General features: G+C 36.2%; 1 protein-coding gene across 1 annotated transcript; it reads right to left on the reverse strand.

Annotated features, from left to right (window-relative positions):
• Nucleotides 1-180: 180 nt before the first annotated feature.
• On the reverse strand, nucleotides 181-15,224 carry opn3 (opsin 3). Its single transcript, XM_026257942.1, has 4 exons — nucleotides 14,807-15,224; nucleotides 6,080-6,399; nucleotides 2,633-2,884; nucleotides 181-1,692 (listed from the first exon to the last, which is right to left on the reverse strand). Exons 1-4 carry the CDS (start codon nucleotides 15,129-15,131, stop codon nucleotides 1,426-1,428), a joined length of 1,164 nt encoding a protein of 387 aa, XP_026113727.1. The 5' UTR covers nucleotides 15,132-15,224; the 3' UTR covers nucleotides 181-1,425.
• Nucleotides 15,225-22,407: the final 7,183 nt, after the last annotated feature.

Consider the following 22,407-nt stretch of genomic DNA (forward strand, 5'->3'; position numbering starts at 1 on the left):
AGTTGGTCATATTAATGTAGATCGGGACTTCCAAGAGCGAAAAGCAAATCAGAGTGAGTTCGTTATTTATTTGGAAACTTTAAGTTTCGCGAATCATTTTATTCAAATCGAGACTTCGAAATGTGGCTTGGTGAATCTTTTCATTCAGATCAGAATTTCGAAGTGGGTTTGTGTATTGAATGGTTCGCGAACTGCGCTCCGAAGTCGTTTGTGGATAAATACAGCTCTGACTGTTAAATAATAATACATTTTTATTTTTTCCTATTAGATTGTGTTTTATTAACATCTACACCTACCCCAATCCTAAACTACCCTTTACAATGATGCAAGAATAGGAAATGTTGTACAGTGCGACAAAAAATAATCTATATTGATATGCACATACCCAGAAGCCACAGCTGTCTCCCTTCTAGCCTTAAACTCTTAAGTCCCTATCTGAAATGATGGTTCGTGAATCTTTATTTGATTCAGATCGGAACTTCGGATTTAAGAATGTCACTACTAAAATCCAACAACTTCTAAATTGTAACAATAATTTTGATCAATCAATTAAATGTCTGTTGTCTGCGTCATCTACCCACCAATGGCAAACTCAAACCTTTGCTACACCTCCAGTAGGCCCTCACTGCAGAACACAGATCCAGGGGGCGAGGCTGGATCCACATCTATGGGGTGGAGATGGGTGGGTTTAGGGACATGTCAGGTGCAGGTTGAGTTGGATCTGGATTCCAGGCTTGCCCCCTGGATCTTGTGTTCTGCAATGAGGAACATCTCTACACCCTTGCAAATCTTAAGTATATTCTCTATAACAGAAAAGTGTAAACACAGCTCTTCTCAAGAAGCAAAGAAATTTGAGGTAAACTCAACCAAGTTTGATATTTAGGGGTTCGCTCAAAGCCCTAATCTAAATATTGAGCAGAAGAAATAGTGATGTTTGGCTTGTTTGTCAAATAGGACACACACAGTGCTTCCTCCAGGGGGCGCTGTGGACTTGACTGACGTTGTGTACAAAGTGCTGCAGTCTTTGACAAATGTCCCGTCCTTGTACTAACATTGTGCTGCTAATCTATCTGAGCACACTCACTAATGTATTCTGCTCATGGACAGAGCAATCTAAGCTGCGGATATCTCACCATCCCATGAAACTGGGTGAAGCTGGAAGTTTCAGTGTCCGAAAAGATGGAAAAGCAACACAATTGATCAAATACTTACAGCATTTACAGTTGACAGAATTCACACAAATCTTGATTGGGAACACAAAAAAGTCTGTTTATGTTTCATTACTGCTACAACAATTAAAAAATACTTTTTTCCATAGTTATGTATAAATAACATGATTCTGTATCCTTTGTATATTATAAACATGAAATTAGTGTGATGTTAATGAACTCCACCGTCATTCTTCAATGGCACTAGTGGCAAGTGTCAAAGCGGTCGAACTTGAATTACATTGATGTCTGGTTCATCATTGCATTTGGAGGTAATATCCAGAGGATGAGTGTCATTGCTAGCAATGATAAATACGATAGAGGATGAGTTGAAGGTCACTCTCTTTTTGGGCCGGTCAGGACGGCTATGTGACATCACAATAGGGCGTACAGGGCGTTCGATGCGGGCGAGGGGACGGTCCTTAATGCTGTGCTGCAGAGTGGCCAGACGGGAACACAGCATCTGTAACATGCACCTGCGAAACTGACCAATCACAAAAAAGGAGAAGTAAGTTTCATATATACACACACACATAAAGATTATTAAAACACTTTTCACAACAAAATACTATCAGTTTTTCTACTTCAAAATTTCATGTTTAATTCAATGTGTTGCTTGCAGATTCTTTGTAATTATTTGTGAAATTAACCAGCAATTTATGAACACAATGTCTAAATTATTTTTTTTTTTAATGCAGATAAACGCTACAAAGACTATAAACCAAATTTTATCGCTTGTTTAAATACTCTGAAAACAAATTGGGTTAGGATTTTATTTTAATACTGATTTGCCAGGAAATTGCTAGTAAACTTCACAAATAATTACAAAGAAACAGCATGTAAGACTGAATTAAATAGGAAATTTTAAGTTAATTTAATAATCTTTATTTAAAACCTTGAAAAAAATTAAATATATTTTTTTCCAGTCTACATTCTGCTGACATCTTTATTTATTCAGTTTTACTTTAAGTATGAGACTCTGTCTGAGCAATTCCACATTTCATAAAATACTAAATTAAATGATCAGTGATGAAAAACATTTAATATTGCTTTAATATTAAACAATAGGAAAAAACGAATAATTGTAATATAGTAAAGATTTTCATCTTTCTAACTTTTTAAAATATTTTTCATTAAAAAATCATTCTACTCCAAAATACATGGAATAAAACAGATAAAATATGCTGTTAAATGAAGCATAAAATAGTATCTAATTGTTTTTTTTATTATTATTAATTATTTAAAGGAATATTTATTTATTTTCTTGTTACTCTACATTTATTTAAAATATCAAAGGTTATCTCTAATACAATTTGACAGTTCACAAAAAACCTGGATGTTGACTTGTAAAGTTTGTCTCTGTTAGGATCACCAGACCTGACTAAATAATACCCTTCCATCAGAATGAAGTGACCTCTGCTGACCTTTCTGCTCATGAAGGCGTAGATGACGGGGTTGTAGGCAGTGCTGGATTTGGCGAAGAGAGAGGGAATAATAGCAAGCGTGGGGGAGATGACACTCTTCCTGCCAAAAGCCTCCATCATGGAGACCACAGCATAGGGTGTCCAGCACACCAGGAAACAGGAAATCATCATTAAGAACATCACCGCCACTTTCTTCTCATATCGCAGAATCTTAATTGTCTGAACAGTCTGCAGATCCTGGATAGAGCGCAGCTACAGGAAAAGAACAAAGACATTCTGTCATTAAAACGTCTTCATGTTAAAGAATATATTACTGCATGTCCTGGAAAAAAGAACATGGCTTTAGTCAACCTGATTTTTGATACCGTGTGAAAAAATGTGTATATCATTAAAAAGAAAAGGAAAAAAAATCTAGATCTTGAGACCTAATAAAGCTTTTAGACTGTAATTTAAAAATGCTTTTCTAAAAGACTTTGAAATCTTAGAAAACACTTGTGATGACAGTAGTATTGGGAACTCAGTTCTGTGTTTTTTAAAAATGAGTTTTAATACAAATGATTTGAAAAGTAAGATTTTCTTTAATCTGTTTCATAAGGAAAATTAAAAACTAGAAAAGGACATGCAAAAATAATGATATGCTGCAAAAATAACATTGCTAAAAATGTGGGTGAAATTTAAACATAATACAAAATTCAACCATAAATATCAGAATTCTAAAACTATTCTAGGGAACAGAAAAGATCATTGATAATAGAATTACTAGCACCGCACTGATTATCAGTCAAATTAATTCTGACAATAAAACTTATCCCAATTCATACAACCATATCAACAATCTATATGTTCATAGAAAAAACTCCATAGCCAGACTATAGGCTGACAATAGACTTTAAATGAATATTGCACATAATGTTTGCTGATGATAAAGATATACTTTACCAAGGTGAATGGATTTGGATGGAGGTCCTATGCTGCCCTGCTTGAAAGCATCATGCTTTTAAATCTCTAATGATGCATCTTTAATTAAACACATTATGTTCTCTGAGGCATGCATTCATTCATTAATTCGTTAATTCGTTCATTCGTTAATTCATTCATTCATTCATCATTATGCAGCTGCAAGGATGGCAATAAAATTAGCTGAGTTTGACTGAGCATCTCTCAAGATGCCTGGCATTGTGTAACTGACACAGAACTGGGTCAGCATTTGGGGGCGCAATGGTGATGATGTGAACAGCTGTTTTTCCTTTTGTCATGGATCAATTAAAACTGTCATGCTACTGACAATGCCAGGTATATACAAATCCATCGTTAATTCAAAGATTTAATCATTATTTTAGATTAAATGACATCAAGAATTTAGCTTAAGATTTGCATAAGTATGTATGAATTTAAGTGTGTAATTTATTGCCTTTGACTGGCCACATTTAAATAACTTTTTAATTTACGAGTTAATATTAAACTGCCCTTTGGTGGAATATGCTTTAAAATGTTGTAAAATATCAATGTATACAATTCTACTGTATGAATAACTTCAAATTGTACTTATTCATTCATGCATTTATTGATTCCCTGATTCATTCAGGTGCTTGATTCACCAATGTATGCATGTATGTATTTATTTATTTCCTGAATCATTTATGTATTTTTTCCAAGCAGTTCCTGGCATACTTAACTATATTTACTCATAAGGAAGAGAATAATCAAGAAACCGATCAAACACACTGGAGGTACAATGAAATCTATATATTTTTTTAATTTTTAATTTTTATTTTATTTTCTATTTTAATATATAAAAATGTAATTTAGTTCCTTCAGAAATCATTATAATATGCTGATTCGCTGCTCAAGAAACATCTCTTATTATAATTAACTCATATTATGAAAGCATTAATTTCTTAAAAAAACTTCTTTAAAAACGTTTAAATGATAGTGAATATTGCAGTGTGGTGATTGAAATGAATCGCAAGTACCTTGGCTGAATTGCAAAACTGTCCATATGTCAGGCTAAATAAACTCTCTCTTAAATAGACTCTATTAAATAAATATTTCCTATGCCACAGAATGACTGGAGTCTCAGGCAGGTACATCATATTAATCATGCCTGTTATAGCATAGTCAATAAATAGCATAGTCTTTTCTTTGTGTGCAAAACCTTTTGGAAAGTTTAACACACAAGCTCAAAGGCAAATGTACACATAAACTGCTTACAGGTGAAGTGTGACATTTTTGGACCACTTATAAAAAATCATAACAGTTTTTGCAGAACACTCGCCCTGTCCCAAACATATGCCATTGGATCAAGCAGTGTTACTGTTTTGGGCAGAATGCTTTCCATGGGAATCAACCTACAAATAGCTTAATTCAAGCTGCCTCTGTACACAAAGCTAAGATAAGAGAAAAGACTGCACACTTCAGTTTGCGGTAAGCACACAATCACTCATGTTGGTGCGGTTATGTTCTCCCCCATCTGGACAGCACACCGATAAAATCTGTTGCACAGTAACTGCTGATGAAAATCGCAAGCTATTTACATACACAATCACCGTCGCTTGCTCATTTGCTGAAGGCACTTTCAGACAATATGGCTTTTAGTGGAAAGAGCCCATTAAACAGCAGCATGTCGGCACCTATGCACTGATAAATCTCAGCGGCTTGACAGTGTGTTTATAAAAGAACAAGAGAGAATGATGAAGGTTAAAGACAGAAAGAAAGAAACTGTAAGGTGCCATATGCAAATCACAGATCAGAAATGAGATGACAAGTGAGGAAAAATTTTTTGGAGATCAATTAAGGGTCGATAAAATATATTTGGAATAAAATTTGAAATTGTGAAACACACTATAGTTTTTAATTAGATGGGATTGTAGACACTTTGAAGAACTGAATGAAATTCCCTTGAAATGCCATATTGGGTGATGATTTTGGAGTTATGAAACTCCAAGGGGTAGGGGAAGGGGTAAGTACTTGAGAGACTTTTGACAATCGAAATCATTAAAATAATATTTAATTTGAAGCTCAATCAAGTGAAAATAGTTCTTAAGTTTGAAACTGTTGCACCGTTTATGTTTAAAATTATTTGCGTACAAAGAATGAAAAATGGCTTGCAATACCATTATAGTACTAATAATTGATAAATTTGGACTGATAAATCGATGAAGTGGGACGATCAAGTAAGTTTGTCCTCCCACATAAATTTGAAATAGGAAATTCAACAAAGGAGTAAAAAAAAAATACAATTAGCAAATATTCAATCAACTTTGCACATGCAAAACCTTATCTATGGAAGCAATTATGAAGAACCTCCTATCTAGGTAGAAAACTCAGTAGTTAGTATGTTTCTAGTGCATCAGGTAACAGGAAATATATATCTGGTACATCCAGACTGGCCAGTGAGAAAATGACTGTTATTATAGCTAAGCCCATTGTTGCGCCTGTTCTCCTCACCATTTTCACAGTGTACAAGATGTTTCCATAACAGTAAGCCATGACACCCACAGGGACGAAGAAGCATCCGAGGAGGAAGAAGAGAATGAAGGAAGCATCATTGGGATCTTTGGAAGCCCAGTCGAGGGAGCAGCCCAACTGATGGACTTCCAGCGTGTAACGGTTCCATCCCAGGAGAGGAGCTCCAGTCCAGGCCAAAGAGTACAGCCAGATGTGCGTGATGGCCCTCCATGCCCAGGGGAAGTCAATGACCTTGGCATGAACCACACGGATGTAGCGCTCATACGCCAGACCGGATAGAGTCATGATGGACACGATCCCTTAAAGGATGAGAAGAGAAATAAAAAAAGTTAAATAGATAGATACATTCTGTCCTCAAATTCTCATTAAACTGTGTTTGCCATTCTCATAATTCTTTTTTAGGATTCTTTTAGGATTCTCACTATGGCACTAAACATTTACAAGGATCATCCTGTCTGGACAAAATTCATTTTTAAAGATAAAATACGATATGTGCTAACAGGGATGGACTGGGAATAAAAAACGGCCCTGGACTTTGACTAAACCCAGGCCAAAGCAATCAGCGTGCGGAAACTAGACAACAGTCTGTCTGCGCCATCTTTGTGTACTGTTGATTTAAACACTAAACTTAAACACTCTCTGTACTGTCAGGTATTTTGTCTTCTTCTGAGGGTGGTTTGACAAAGAAAAAACAAAATCTGACGTTGGGGCGCTTAAAAGTAATTTAAAGTTGAGCTGGAGTGTCTTTCTCTGCTCTTGGTCTAAGCTCAACCTGAATAAACAAATTATGAAATGTAAAAAAAAACAAAAAACAAAACAGGTTTTATTCCAAGATAGCATGGAATAGATTATATATGTTATAAAAGCATATTATACAATCTATTCCATGCTGTCTTAAAATGAATTTATTACATTAAAATGAGTTAATTCGCTCAGAGTTGCTACCCGCAAATATTCAAGGGAAAAACGGTTGATTTTCGACATGTCTTCTCCCCATTCTGATTCTATTGCTGTATGAATATATTCCCTCCGAACCTTTTTCAGTTAATCAAATTAGCCGGCCAAGGTGATATCACGGATGCTTTTAAAATGATACCAATTCATCCCTCTGATTGGGCTCTTTTTGGTGTCAAATGGAATGCAAAATTTTACTTTGCAGTCAGACTCGCGTTCGGATGCCGGAGTAGTCCAAAAATCTTTGGCAGATATCATAAGTCCCCGGCTATCCAAGTCTTTTTAACGTCCCAGCCATGCGTTTGCTCCTTAAAGGTATAACAAAATAATTTGTTAAAACCTATGATAAACGCCTACCCATTATTTCCTTAAACAGCTAATAACGTCACTATGCAACGGTTTATTTTCTAGTTTTATTAACGTCCTCTTGGAAGCTTTGTTCCTAACAGCTAATTCACGTCGGAATCTAAGCATTTCGAATCTTCACGAGATCAGTCTCTTTCAGACATTCGCTTTTCACGTAATTTCTTTACTATTTTCCTTAAGCACTCTAAGAACGACTCTATGGGATCAGGAGTATCTCTGTCACTATATAAAAATGATTACCATTTTTGCCCTTATTCCTCCATGATTAAATATCTAAAAATTTTTCTCCGCACTTCTCTCCGATCTCCTCTATTAATTCTACCTAACTGCGCTCCCATAACTAAGGTCTGGTTTAGCGCTCATTTAGCTACGGTTTTAAAAAACTGACGCCACTTCAATACACCGGACATTCCTTTAGGATTATGCGCGGCCACTACTGCAGCTGAGCACGGAATTCCAACATCAACAATCAAGTTACTGGGCAGATGGTCTTCCTCAGCATTTGAGTCCTACATTAGACCCGAACAGAAATTCATCTCGAAGGCTCAGCAAATAATTTCAAGACGTTCTCAAGGTGATCTATTTGCAAATACTGGTGGTGGTGAAATACTATTCATATCCCTTTTCTCAAAAATCTTTATTTTCGTTGGCTTAACTTAGCCTTTCTTCTGTGACTTCCCCTCCGTTTGCCTATATAAGTGCCATTTCATTCTGCAGTCTGTTTCTCTGGCCTTCCCCTTGCGGCCCGCCGGGGCTGTTTTCATTTGTGGCCCATTTAATTTGTTTTCATTTGTGGCCCATTTTTCTGCGGCCTATCGTGGTCCCTATCACTGTCTGGCCTATCGTGGCCCCTATCACTGTTTGGCCTCTTGCGAACCCTCTCGCGACCCCTCTCGCTCTGAGGCTCTGCGGCCCTTTTCCCTTACATATAAGCCATTACTTTAGCTATAATATGATGTTGTATTTCATGTCTGGCTAATTATCTCAACTTATCTCTTTTGTTCACGTTCCAGGATCCTCTAAGAAATACTTCATCTAGGTGCGTATTACATTTTTCATTCTTTCTTTTGGGATAGGCTCCGCCCTGCCTACATCTTCGGCAGGATTAGCTGGTATCTACAATCTTCAGATCCACGCTACGGATGGGGCCTACGCCAAATTAATTCTGTTTTTCGTATGTTTTGTAAATAAATACTTCAGTGTCATCTACACCTCCCGAGTCTTTCTGGTAGAACTAAGCCAATAGAGCTCAGAGCGTGATTCATTTGAGTCAGTTTGGGAGTTCGGAGCGGGATCGCAAAATTATTTGAGTCAGTTCGGGAGTTCGTAGCGGGTTCGCGGATCATTTGCGTCAGTTCGGAAGTCGCACTGGACTATAAGTCACATTTATTTAGAACCAAGAACCAAGAGAACCCTGTCGCGGCTGTAGACGGTAATGTTTTCTCGTGGTTCATGTCACATTAATTTGGATAAATAAGTCACACCTGACTATAAGTCGCAGGACCAGCCAAACTATGAAAAAAACTGCGACTTATAGTCCGGAAAATACGGTGTATATATATATAATACATCCAAGTGGATGCTGCACACTGCTGGTGGTTGAGGAGAGACCCTTCACATGATTGTACAGCGCTTTGGGTGGACAACAATACACAATAAATCACTATATAAATGCATCATTCATTTATTCATTCATTCCTTCATATAAGCTAACTATATATAATTGATAATATTAACGTTTTGTGATAAATTAGTGTTTTCATTTACAAATGAAACTAGCAAATTATTCATTTATAATTCTACTATTTATAATACTACTATTATTTACAAAACTCTTCAGGGCTGCGTTTTCCTCTGAACTAATGTAAACAAAGAAGGCTTCTGTTTGCTAGCGTCCTCCCACAAGTTAAGAGATTAACGCTTGCAGTTAACCAAATGAAACAATACAGATTTTAATGCTTTACACATCATGATAAATAAACAGCAGATGTTCATGTTAACAACTGCTTTAACTTGAGCAAACGCTGCTAATACACATACATTTGTTAATAAAGTAAATAAAACAAAAACATGAATGTTGTAATGCTATTGAATAAAAATAAAAGATCCACTCGAAATTAGAGAACTAAGTCAATAGAAGCGCTGGCAGTGTCATTTGATTTGGATGGGAACTTCAGATTGTGAATCATTTGAGTCAGTTTGGGAGTTCAAAGCGGGTTCGCGAATCATTTGAGTCAGTTTGGGGATCACGAATCATTGGGATCGCGAATCATTTTAGTCAGTTTAGGAGTTCAAAGCGGGTTTGCAAATCATTTGAGTCATTTTCTGAGTTCAAAACGGGTTCGCGAATCATTTGAGTCAGTTATTTGGGGCTCGTGAATCTTTTGAGTCTGTTCGGGAGTTCGTAGCGGGATCGCGAATCATTTGAGTCAATTCGGGAGTTCGTAGCGGGATCGCGAATCATTTGAGTCTGTTCGGGAGTTCGTAGCGAGTTCGCGAATCATTTGAGTCAGTTCGGGAGTTCAAAACGGGTTCGCGAATCATTTGAGTCTGTTCGTGAGTCCGTAGCGGGATCGCGATTCATTTGAATCAATTCGGGAGTTCGAAGCGGGATCGCGAATCATTTCAGTCAGTTTGGGGATCACGAATCATTTAAATCATTGGGATCACGAATCATTTGTGTCAGTTCGGAAGTTCGGAGCGGTTTCGCGAATCATTTGAGTCAGTTTTGTTTGGGGATTGCAAAACATTTGAATCAGTTCAGTTCGTAGCATGTTCGCGAATAATTTGAGTCAGTTTGGGAGTTCGATGGTATCACGAATCATTTGAGTCAGTACGGGAGTTCAAAGCGAGTTCGCGAATAATTTGATTCAGTTCGGAGCGGTTTCGCGAATCATTTGAGTCAGTTTGGGGATCTCAAATCATTTGAATCAGTTCGGGAGTTCGTAGCGGGTTCGCGAATCATTTGAGTCAGTTTGGGGATCGCAAATCATTTGAATCAGTTCGGGAGTTCGTAGCGGGATCTCGAATCATTTGAGTCAGTTTGGGAATCGCAAATCATTTGAGTCTGTTATGGAGTTCGTAGTGGGTTCGCGAATCATTTGAGTCAGTTCGGGAGTTCAAAGCGGGTTCGCGAATCATTTGAGCCAATTTGGGGATCGCGAATCATTCTCCAAAAATCATTAATGATTAAAATGTGATATTAAGTTACTACAAACAATAATTTAATTACAAATACAAAATGTTGCAGAATAATGTAATATGAATAAATAATAATCTAAATAACCTTTGTGCTATATAGAACCCCAATGAACCCTTTTTTGTAAGAGTGTGTTGTCATAACGTTCACCTTGGAGACTGAAAATTTTTTTTTTTTTTAGATCCCAGGAGCCCAAATTCAGACCCAGAACAATAAAGCCCACAGAAGAGGTGGGAGTTCAAAGGAGGAATCTTTATATTACCAAACTGCAGGGAGAGGAAGAGTAGATATAAGTCATGATATACAAGATTAACCACAATCTGATGTGATCTGACCATCTCAGAGAAAACCAGTGTTGAGCTGCTGCAAGAGCTTTTGAAGCACAGCAGCTGTGGTCAAAGAGTTCTCATGTGTTCTGATTGGTGCATGATGATGAGTGGATACCAAGACAGCAAGCAGTTTCGGCCCAGAACCGGACCACATCTGGGCCATTCTGGCACGAAACTGCTTGCTGTCTGGGTAAAGACTAGAGCAATCAAATAGTGAGAGAGTGATCTGCTCACCTGGTTATGTTCGTGGACAGGGACAGCCCAAAGCAATCGGCGCGCGGAAATTCGACAACAGTTTGTCTGCGCCATCTTTGTGTACTGTTGATTTAAACACTCAACTTAAAAACTCTCCGTACTGTCAGGTATTTTGTCTTCTTCTGAGAGTGGTTTGACAAAAAAAAAAAAAAAAAAAAAAACTCTTGTGAGTGTCTTTCTCTGCTCTTAGTCTAAGCTCAACCTGAATAAACAAATTATGAAATGGATAAAAAAAAATATTCCAAGATAGCATGGAATAGATTATATAATATGCTGTTATAACAGTAACTGTTATAGCCTCGTCATGATGTTAACAACATTTTTAAAAGTAAAAGCACAAAATATTTCTTAATATTAGCTACTGCATGTGGCATTTTCACTGTTTGGAACGTTACTTTAAAAAAGTAATTAGTTATAGTTACTCACTACTTGTTCCAAAAAGTAACTTGTTACCAGGGAAAGTAACTATTTGCATTACTGTATAAAAAAAAATAAAATAAAAAAATAAAATAAAAGTTGCTATGTGTCAGAGAATTTGTTTGTTTTTTTGCAGTTTTCGATATTTATTGCACGTCAACAGACAGCAAGAGTTTTATTCTGCACTTCAAGTATTATCTTTGTAAGAAAAGTGTTTTTGGCCACTAGCTTTGTAGATGCGTGTTACACATTACATGCACGTTCTTGCCTTTGACCACAATGAATTTGAAGTAGTGCTTATATCTCCACCTTGAAAATGCCAGTTTTTCATCGGATTGCTCCTGACTGCACCGCATTTAACGTTCAGTAAGGTTAACGGCGTTGTAACAACGGGAAAAGTAATTTGTTAGATTACCCCCGTTACTGAAAAAATAACGTCGTTACCTAACGCCGTTCTTTTAAACGCCGTTATTCCAAACACTGGGCATTTTACAGCTAAAATGTTGAAGTTTAGCTGTTTTAACTACTGTAATCATTAAAAATGTAGCAACCTGAATATCACTTCCTAACATCATCCCTAGCAAGTAACTCTTTCTCCTCTCATGTTCCATACTTACTATATTTTCCGGACTATAAGTCACACTTTTTTTCATAGTTTGGCTGGTCCTGCAACTTATAGTCAGGTGCGACTTATCAAAATTAATTTGACATGAACCGAGAGAAATGAACAAATAGAAAACATTACTGTCTATAGTGGCTAGAGGGAGCTACCACTAAAAATATTGAGCGCCCTCTCGTGGCTGAAGACGGTAATGTTTTCTCTTGGTTCTTGGTTCTAAATAAATGCGACTTACAATCCAGTGCGATTTATATGTTTTTTCCTCGTCATGACGTATTTTTTGACTGATGCGACTTATAGTCTGAATGAGGTGATGACTGCGTGCGTGGTGGGTAGTGGGCAGGCCTGCCGCCCGTCCTGGAGTACCGGCCGTTCTCCAGATCACACAGATGGCCAGTCCGCCCCTGTGTGCTAATGGTACTAGATGTGGATTCTTTTAAGATTCTTAAGACATATATAACCATGTTTTTGAAAGATTTTGAGATACACCCAACTATAAATGTAAACAACATTACAATAAAAATTGGCATTAATGATTTTCTGTAAAGCTGTGCATTGTGAAAAGCGTTAAATAAATAAATATAAATAAAAAGCAATGAAGCTTCTCTCTTTTACAGAAATTAAGCTCCCAGCAAACAGCTTCACGTTCAACAGATGATGGATTAGTAATTGGTATCATTTCTAGAAGTAAATAACAGTTTCTCTGAACTGCAGTATCTGCAGAGACTCCTCTGGCAAGAAACTCACAGACACATTCCCCCAATTACCCAGACATCCACAGTCCTCTGTGACAGAGGCAGGCCCGTGGGGAAGCAGCACTAACGTGTTTCCTCTCAGCTGTCAGATGTATTCACACAGACCTCTTTTTACTTCTCATAGAACTGGGATTAGTAAATCTGATGTAGAATATAATGCAGTATTGCACACTGAGCTACATCAAAACTGTTTTTATTTAAATGAGTAAGCTCTCAAGGGAGCACAAATGGAGGTCATAGACACAAATGTTTTTATCAAACGCAGCCAATTTCACATCTAAATGGGTCAAAGGAGGCAGTACAGAAGCAATCATGTGTGATGATAATATTTGGATTTAAAATAGCATCAGGTGTGACCTTGGGGGAGCAGATGCCTAAAATGACCATCTATCTTTCAGAAATGAGATTATGGTATTCTCCTCAAAGCATAATCTCTCACAGATGCTTAGTTGATCTTCTGCTAGATATTTCTGGACCATTAAAGTGCAATTATGTGTCTCCATTCAACCTCATCTTTCCATGCGCCAGATGGACTTTTATTCCAATAAATGTGTCATAGTTGTTTATGGATGCTTGGATTGTTTGTTTGCTTGTTGTTGTAAATGGTCACATGATCAAGTGAATCAAATTAAGCATAAATGTTCTTAAGACTGTGAAGCTATCTGATATGATTAGATGAGGAAAACATGCATTTCCTTTAGATAATTTGATATGCTCTAAATAACTTGAATTAGATCGTGCTAAATGAGTAAGATGTTCATACGAAATCATTTGCTGTAGGAAAGAATTGCCTTTTCCTATTAAGACAAAGCCCCAGTCTCTGTTTAAAAAAGATTTCTCAATAATATTTCAAGTTCTCAGATTTACAAAGATTCTAAAAGTAGCCTATAATCAAGTCAGAGACCACAAAATTAGCTCAAGTCCTTGCAAGACCAAATGTTTTGAGCTGCTATATTACATGCAGCTCTTTTAGTTTTATTACCAGCGCTTTCGCTGCATAGCTCCTTCCAGATGATCTGCCTAAAGCTTAAGACTGTACTACAAAGTGTTGTTCCCATAGCTTTTTTGAAGTTATTAATAAAATTTGTCGTGAGGTAAGTATCAGAAATCCTGTCAGAATCGCTCCCGCTCTTTTGTCGCGACGAGTGAGAAAGGTCTCGCGCGCCCATTCAAAAAGTCTAGACATTTACAAAGCTGAAATAACGTAAACACAATTGTATTAAGCAAAGTGTCGTGCAGTTATGGTCAACAACGTCTGAAGTAATGTCGCTGTTCACTGCGTCGGTTCCAAATAAAACGTTATAGTTTATTTGTCCGGTTTTGTTTCTGTGGTAAAGCACGTTATACCTATTATAGGAATGAAGCAGCAACGATCATTTCTAATATTGTTTTTAAATAACTGTACTTTCTGGACCATTTCGTAGCGCCAAGTTCCGTAATGCAGTCGAAATGCTTCGTTAATTGTGACATATCGCAGCGTTTTGTTTCTTTTAACATTTTCTCTGTTTAGCACATACGACCATTTCACCACATTGACAACTGACCGAGAACACTTGTAAAAATTACGAAAAAAATTCAGATAACAGATCAATAAAATACAATATAAAAGACGAAATGACAGCAATGACCAAACAGCATTAGGAGACAAACACATTGGCTATTCAAGGTCTGACCTGTCTTTCTTGATCTAAAGAAGTAAACATTCGTTGGAAATAAACATGTAACGTTAGGCTACGAACGACTTTGTTTGAATTCAAAGTAGGCTAAGCTGCTTGAAAACTTGGGTGACTATATCGATACATTAGAACTGACCGAATAAACTGTTGCTGAATCCATCCCAAACACATGTGGCAGAATTAAAGATCCATCTTCTTTTCACGCACGAGACGAATGTGAAATTAACTCCGGTGATTGACACCAGCAGATCGCTGACACTTATATTCACTATTAACAAATTAGTTGGTGTTCGGAGTCTCTTGAACCTGTAGTAGAGAATAATCACGATGATATTATTACAGAAGCCCAGGACACCGATAGATCCGATGGTGAACGTCAGGAGTTTATAAGTCTCATCGGCGAAAATATAATCATAATCCCCAAGGTTAGTCTCAGGTGATGTTTCATTTAAATAATTCATTTCTTTTCTAAGTGAATGCCCAGCATGGTGACTGAAAGTGTCCCGATTCAGCGTCCGTCCAGAAGCAATCCAGTGATTGTAGTTCAGTGTGTCAGTAAGGTTGAATTCATCTCAGAAGAAAAATGTCACCTCCATGCAGAGAAATGCACGAAAGTTCTTGCTGGAGAGAGAGAGAGAGAGAGGAGAGAGAGGAGAGAGAGAGAGAGATGGTGATGTATCTACTCTGTTGTTTTTAAAACCTATGACAGTAATGGCAACATTCAGTATTTTATAAGCTTATATGAAGTGTAGTGATATAAAGCATTATTAAATGCACTGTTATGGTGCTTATGATTGGAACGGTGGTAATATTATGAAGAATAACAACAGTGACAGTAATGTTCAATATTTAATGTGCTTTTATGAACACTAATGGCAGTATGAGTGATATTCAGCATTTAATGTATTTTATGAGCACTAATAGTCATGATATGGAGGCTAATGTGCTATTAAGTGAACTGTTGTGTTTAGTATTGGACTGTAATGAGCAGTCTGTTATGTTGCATATTTATAAGACAGACTAAATAAATCAGTTAAAATAAATCAGCCATTAGTCATGAAAAGGTTATGAACTTTCGCATTTAATTCAGGGGTCAGAGAGAAGGAAGTACAGTAGGTGGTCAAATTAATACAGTGTAATATATTTTAAGTGGCTTCAGAAAAAATAAAAATAAACCAACCCTAAGCTACAGTGGGAAAAGTGTGATTTTTTTATCAATGGGATTTTAGAGGATCCCATGGGAATGTTTGTTACTCAGATTCATCTGGCACTGGTGAAGAATCAGACTTTAAAATTAAAGCAATCAAGCTCTACAAACATTCCCTCCAAAATTGGAATTATGAATATTTAAAAACACAGGTTCAACAATATATTAAGCTTTAAAAAACATACCTGTGTCCATTTTATACTAATTAAATAACCTCAGACAACCAAAAAGGTGATGCTTTTACTCCCTTTTTTCAAATTACAAACATGCAAATGAAGCACAGGTGATTGGAGAGCAGCATCATGATTAATAATGCCCCTGCAGCTTTCAGCCGTGAAGGCTAATTAAAGTAATTTATGCCTGTGATGACAAAGCTTTTTTTCAGCATTATTACTCCAGTCTAAAGTTGTCACATGATCCTTCAAAAATAATTTTAATATGCTGTTTCCAAACACAGTATAGGTATATATATATATATATATAAGTCTTATGTGAGGATTTTGATTTAAACCAGAACCGAGGTTTCACAAGAACCTGAAATTGTGCAAACTGTAAAATTATTTCAGAATAGAATAGAATAGCCTTTTATTGTCATCGCACTGTGAAGGTAAAACGAAATTAGGGGTGCTCCCTCACCCATCAGGAATACATAAAAACAACATACATAAAACAATGGCAGACAAACAAACAATATTCACTCATAAATATAATAATTTAATATAAACAGTAATAAATATGTGCAAAATAGTATAAAAAGTATATATAAGCAGCTTTCATATATTTCAGCAGCTTGCATTCGAAACTGATATTTTTGACACAAAAATGTGTTTTATAAGAAGGTCTTCTCAGTACAGCTCTACATTTGTGTAGAAAATATTCCTTGTTGATGAACTGGGTCACTGTTCCTAGGATTTCTCCCAATTGTCCTAGAACATTCGTAATATAAACCATCTATTACGTACAAATCTGAGTTCTTATTGGAACATAATCAGAGGATTTTATAAGCATTTATCTTCCCTGCCCAGTGATATTTTTTTACAGCTCCATTAGTTTTTAGAAGAAACTGTGGAGAAAGATTTGATTTATTTACAAGCTTTATGAAGGACTTGTCTCTGAAATCAGTGGTAGTGTGAAAACAAAACAATAAAGGCGAGCTGTTGTAGCTGTCAGATCTCATTCAAGCTTTCGCAAACTCAAAGAGAATGACGCACATGCTCTGACGAAACACCTCATCGCAGATTGTGGCAATTAATAACTTAAATTCTAGTTGCACATCATACGGCTTCAGAAGACTAGAAATTTGAATCATTTTTATGGTGCTTTTTTTGTCAGTTCCTATATATTTGCTGTATAGTAAGAGGGCAAGTAATACAGGTTTAGAATTCATGAGGGTGAGTAAATGATTAAGAATCTGCAAAAAAAAGCAGATTTAATTGCAGTAAGAAAATGCTATTTCAGTCTCTCTGCTTCAAAATGTCACATTTTAACTCAATGCATTACTTGCTATTTATTTGTAGTAGTGAAATTTACAGCAATTTTTGAGTAATAATTGTATAATTTTTTTTCAGCGTGTGAACTATTCCTTTAAATGCACATTTGCAAACTTTTGAGAAGGTATGATTTAACTATTGATTTTAAACAGGTTCATATGGCTTTTTTCATGTGATAAAATATCTTAATGTTGATGCCCTCATGTGAAAACCCTTGATGATTAAATTCTGTATGCTGTGTGTTTCATTAATTACCTAGAAAATAGTTTGTTTCCCCTCACACACTCGTCTGACTCACGTCTCTGGAAACTGGGTCATTTCATTCATGCATCTACTCTTTTTTTCTCCTCTCTCTCTCTCTCTTTCTTTTTAATAAGAAGCAAATTATACTGTACAGTTTACGGCATAGCACACCAACTGCTGAATGGAGTCTAATTATGAGGAGTTGGGATGTGAATGAATCCCTACAATCCCTGACGGGAAATAAAACTATACACTGTCCCAATTCTCTCTCTCTCACTCTCTTGTTTTTTTGTCATCAACACCCCTCCTTTTTCCTTGCATGCACAGGAATGTTTCATTACACCCAAGCTCATGCATGTTAATGCCATTCTATGTTTAGGCGATGGCATGTCTGCCCTTTCCCAGGATGATGTACCAGACTTCAGAGATCAGAGATCAAAGCTGGGATGAATGTCCATGGGGTATTGGTGGAGAGGAGTTGTCAGACAGGCAAAAGGGAAAGTGTGAAATTTTTCTAATTCTCAATGAAGCACTTTTTACTTAAAAAAACAGCTTCACAGGCTGCATAACATCACTAGAACCAGGAAAATTAGTATATACTGTACACTGCTCAAAACTTGCGTTTGAATCCTTAGAGATGATCTAAATATGTAAAGTACTTATATTTCAGATTTTAGATTCTAGTCCTTAAAAGAAATTTCTTTTGAAATCTTCATTTTCAAGGCCATACATTGTTCAGTCCTAGAGATATGGGGATGGCAATGAAGCTCCATATCCAGATAAGTTGAATAATACCCATTTTTAGTGGTTGAAAACCAAATCCAATATCCAGCGACTACTCAATTTTCCACAGCAATAATTTTGATCAAACAATTAAATGTCTGTTGACATGTCCCCACCAATACCTACACACCCCTTGCTGCTTCACAATGCCATAGAAGAACCTTTTTGTCTAAATTGTTCCATAAAGAACCTTTAACATCTGAATAGCCTTTCTGTTTCACAAAAGACACATTTTATGCATGAACGCCTACAAATACTAAAGAGAGCACATTAACAGAGATTTTAGTGGAGTACAGTTTAGGTTTAAAATAAAATAACACCATTGCTTAGAGTACAAGTGATATATTCAAAGCAACATGTTGACATTTTCACTGATCATATGTGTGTTTGCGTACATCCTGTGATTCTCCTGATTTGACTTGAGTTATGAGCTTTTATTCATGTGCGTCTCTTAAATGGCTCAACCAGGTTGGGTCACAAGAGTCCAAGCACTTAGTAATTTCTCACACTGAGTGATCATGACAACAGCCTTGAGGCATTCAAGACTTGTGTGTGTGTTTTGACTCATTTTATTTGACTCCCCTTCACTGTGAGCTTTTTATTAACGTAGGACACTGAGGACATTATACATATAATCACAGTTTTATTTGTCTGTGTAGAACCACAATGTTCTGCTTCTTTATAGAATTAGAAAATAGAACTGAAAACAATGTGACCTGTTTATCAGAGATTCAGCTTTAGATTGCTGTTTGTTTGTTGCTGATGACTGCCCAGATAATGTGTGTGATATTGACTGTATTTTGTTAGCTTGTACTTCAGTGTTTTTGCCTGCAGCAGTTAAACTCACAATAAGGTCTTGTTTTTGCTTCAGTTTTAAGACTTATTTTTTTTCATAAAATGATCTGAACAGCATGAAAGTATTTCTCCTTTAGAGGAACAGTGTGTGGTGATCAAAGCAGCAGTGTTCACTGGGGGTCTATTATAACAGTTTAGTGTGTGGTTAACAGAGCAAAACAAATTCTTGTTCAGGTCATTATTGAGGTTTTTGGATAGACAAGTCAGCTACAGCTACTGGAGGTCAGAAATGTTTTAGTATACTGACTTACTGGTACCTTTTGTAATAGTGTGGGTGGCTGTCAACCAACTGTCATACAGAGCAAAACATGAAAAGTTTCACATTGAATGTCTCCTTTTATACAAAAGAAGAACCTAGTTATAATTGTCATTAGTGTATAAACATGCTACACAGAAACAATGTCATTTATCTGAAAATGGACATTTCACCATGTCTAAAATAATATATTTCATTATGTTTTGATAGTATCTGCTGGAAATGACTTCTGTTTTAAAATATGCCGTTCCCCAGAATTTTTGATCTGATCAGAACATCACATCCTCAGAAAGCATATGATAAAATAATGATGACACGCACGCAGCCCTGTTTCATCTTCTGGCTCCTTCACATCTGTCTATCTCTCTGTGTCTCATTCTTGTCTTTCTTTTACCTTTGCTATAGCATAAAAAGCCTTTACTGACTCTGGTTCCTCAGAGAAACTGTCACTCTCAAGTGTGACTCTTTGCTCTGTCATCCATTAACACCTCAGCAAACACCATCCGTACCCTGTTCCTGACATCTCATCGGCTGTGCTGCTGTGGTTTAAGCTCAACACTAGCTGAGGGCATTATTCTGAGTCTCATGACATTGTGGTGCATGTTGTGTTGAAAGAATCAGCTGAACTTATTCAGGTTATGATTGAAATCTTTTCAATTAAAATCAGTATAGAAATTTTTTAATAAACAGTTTAAATAAATAAACAGTTAATGTGGAATAACTTCGCTAAACTGAGTAAAGGCCCAATCAGGCCAAGGTTTATAACATTAGCAATACGTTTTAATAATCCTTCAAATTTGATGAGAATAGAGGAGTATAATGATAATCACACAGGGGAATAATATTTTTGGAAACAGTTTCAGTATGATTTTATTTTCAAGATGAAAGCATTTACAGCCAAAGACTTTTAGCATTTAAAAGTGACAAACAACAAAACTGCTGCATGTGCTCATTAAGAAAAGAGCATTATCTTATAGAAGCTTGTTTTCACTACTGGATAAAAAAAAAGATTAAAAAGCTGAAATGACTTTTCCCCCACACATATCTCACAATTCAGGTTCTTTAAACTCGCAATTGCAAGAAAGCCAAAATTGTGAGTTAAAAAGTCGCAATTATTTTTTATTTCCTAGAAAAGACTCTGAATTCTGAACATTCTTCCTCAGAATTACAAGCTTATATTTGCTTTTTATAGGAAAAAAAAAAACAGGATAATTTGATATAAATAAGTTTTGAAATACTTTCGATTAACTTGCATTGTGAGGGGAAAAAATTCTGAATTGTGAGATAAAAAGTTGCAGTTTTATTATTCCACTAATTTTGAGGTGCAAGCTCAGAACTTAAATTGTGAGATACAAAGTATATCCATATTATCATGCATTGGTGTGGATGTTAATGCATCGTTATAGTTGTCTTTCTCGATGTGAACTGGAAAGTAAATGATTTTCACTTTTTGAGGGAATTATACCTGTCTTCTCTCTCTTCTTTCTCTCACAGAGGCGCGAGCACTTACCAACACATACTTATTTTTTCTTAGTTTCTCACCTTTCGTTTTTCTCCCTGCTCAGTGAAAGGATTAAAGAATGCCTGTTCTCTTGTCAGCTGAGACATGATGTGCTGCTAAATCCTTGAGCGTGTCTGTCCCACAGTGCTCTGCTCCACCCGACAGCTCCGCTCCACTAACCACCCGTTAAATGGAAAGCACATTACACACTCCTCCATACTCACAACACGACATTGGCAACACTGGAGTAGGAGGCTGATTTATGTGGAACAACTGAAGATCACACTATATCAAACTGTCAGCAAGCTATTCAGTAAGAGCGATGATACAGATTGAGACATTCAGCTCTTACCTTTGGCAAGTTTTGCTACCCATTTTTTTTTTTTTTTTTTTTGCCAGAATTTGTTTTACTTAGATATGAAAAAAAATGGTCTCTCTGCCAATGCTGTAAATTATGTAGGGCAATGGCTCAGTATGATTCAAACCCATAATCCATCATTTTGAACGATACATTGAAAGCAGCACATCGTAATTCGTTCTGAGGGACCACACTGGTTTATGCTCTGGATGTAGTATACTGTGTGTCTCTGATTCACTAAAGAGTCATGTGTTCATGAACTGGATTACACTTTTTGAGTTAATATCTCACAATTCTGTTTGTATATCTCACGATTTCTTGTAGTTCTCAGAAAAAGTCAGAAATACTAAATGCAAACACCAAATTGTGAGATATAAACTGCCAAAAATGGCAGAAATGCAAGAAAACAGAATTGCAGGTCTAAGCTCATTCAGGGTTTTTCTCACAATTTTAAATTTTAAATTTCATAAATGTTTCCCCCCCTCAGAATTCTGGGTTTATATCTCCCAATTGTTTTTTCTCCATCACAAAATAAAAAATAAACAAGGTAATTCAAACTTTTTATGTCACAATTCTGACTTCTCACAAGTCTGGGTTTGTATCACAATTCAGACTTTTTTTCATAATTAAGAGTTAATATCTCCCAATTTTGAGTTAATATCTCTGAATTCTGAGTTTATATCACGTCACATTTTCTTATAATAATAATAATAATATTTTTTAATTGGAAGAAAAAAGTCTAAATTGTGAGATGTACCACTGGTGTCACAGACAAGGCTTAAGCCTAGTTCTACTGTAAGTCTGAGCTTTTTCAACTGAAATAAACTTCCACTGAACGATCTTAATATATATCAGCGTCTTTTTTTTTTGTCTCAACATGCACATCAGTAATTTTTTTTTCTAAGGAACATTTATAAAAAATAATTTAATGTCATTTTTGAACTATGGTTCAATCCTGGATTGGTCTAAGCCCAGTGTGTGAAACCAAGCCATAAACTCACAAGGAAAAAAATGAGATAAAATACAAAGTTGCAGTTACCTGTT

The sequence above is a fragment of the Carassius auratus genome, unplaced genomic scaffold, assembly GCF_003368295.1.
Source record: "Carassius auratus strain Wakin unplaced genomic scaffold, ASM336829v1 scaf_tig00214574, whole genome shotgun sequence".
NCBI classification, from domain to species: domain Eukaryota; kingdom Metazoa; phylum Chordata; class Actinopteri; order Cypriniformes; family Cyprinidae; genus Carassius; species Carassius auratus.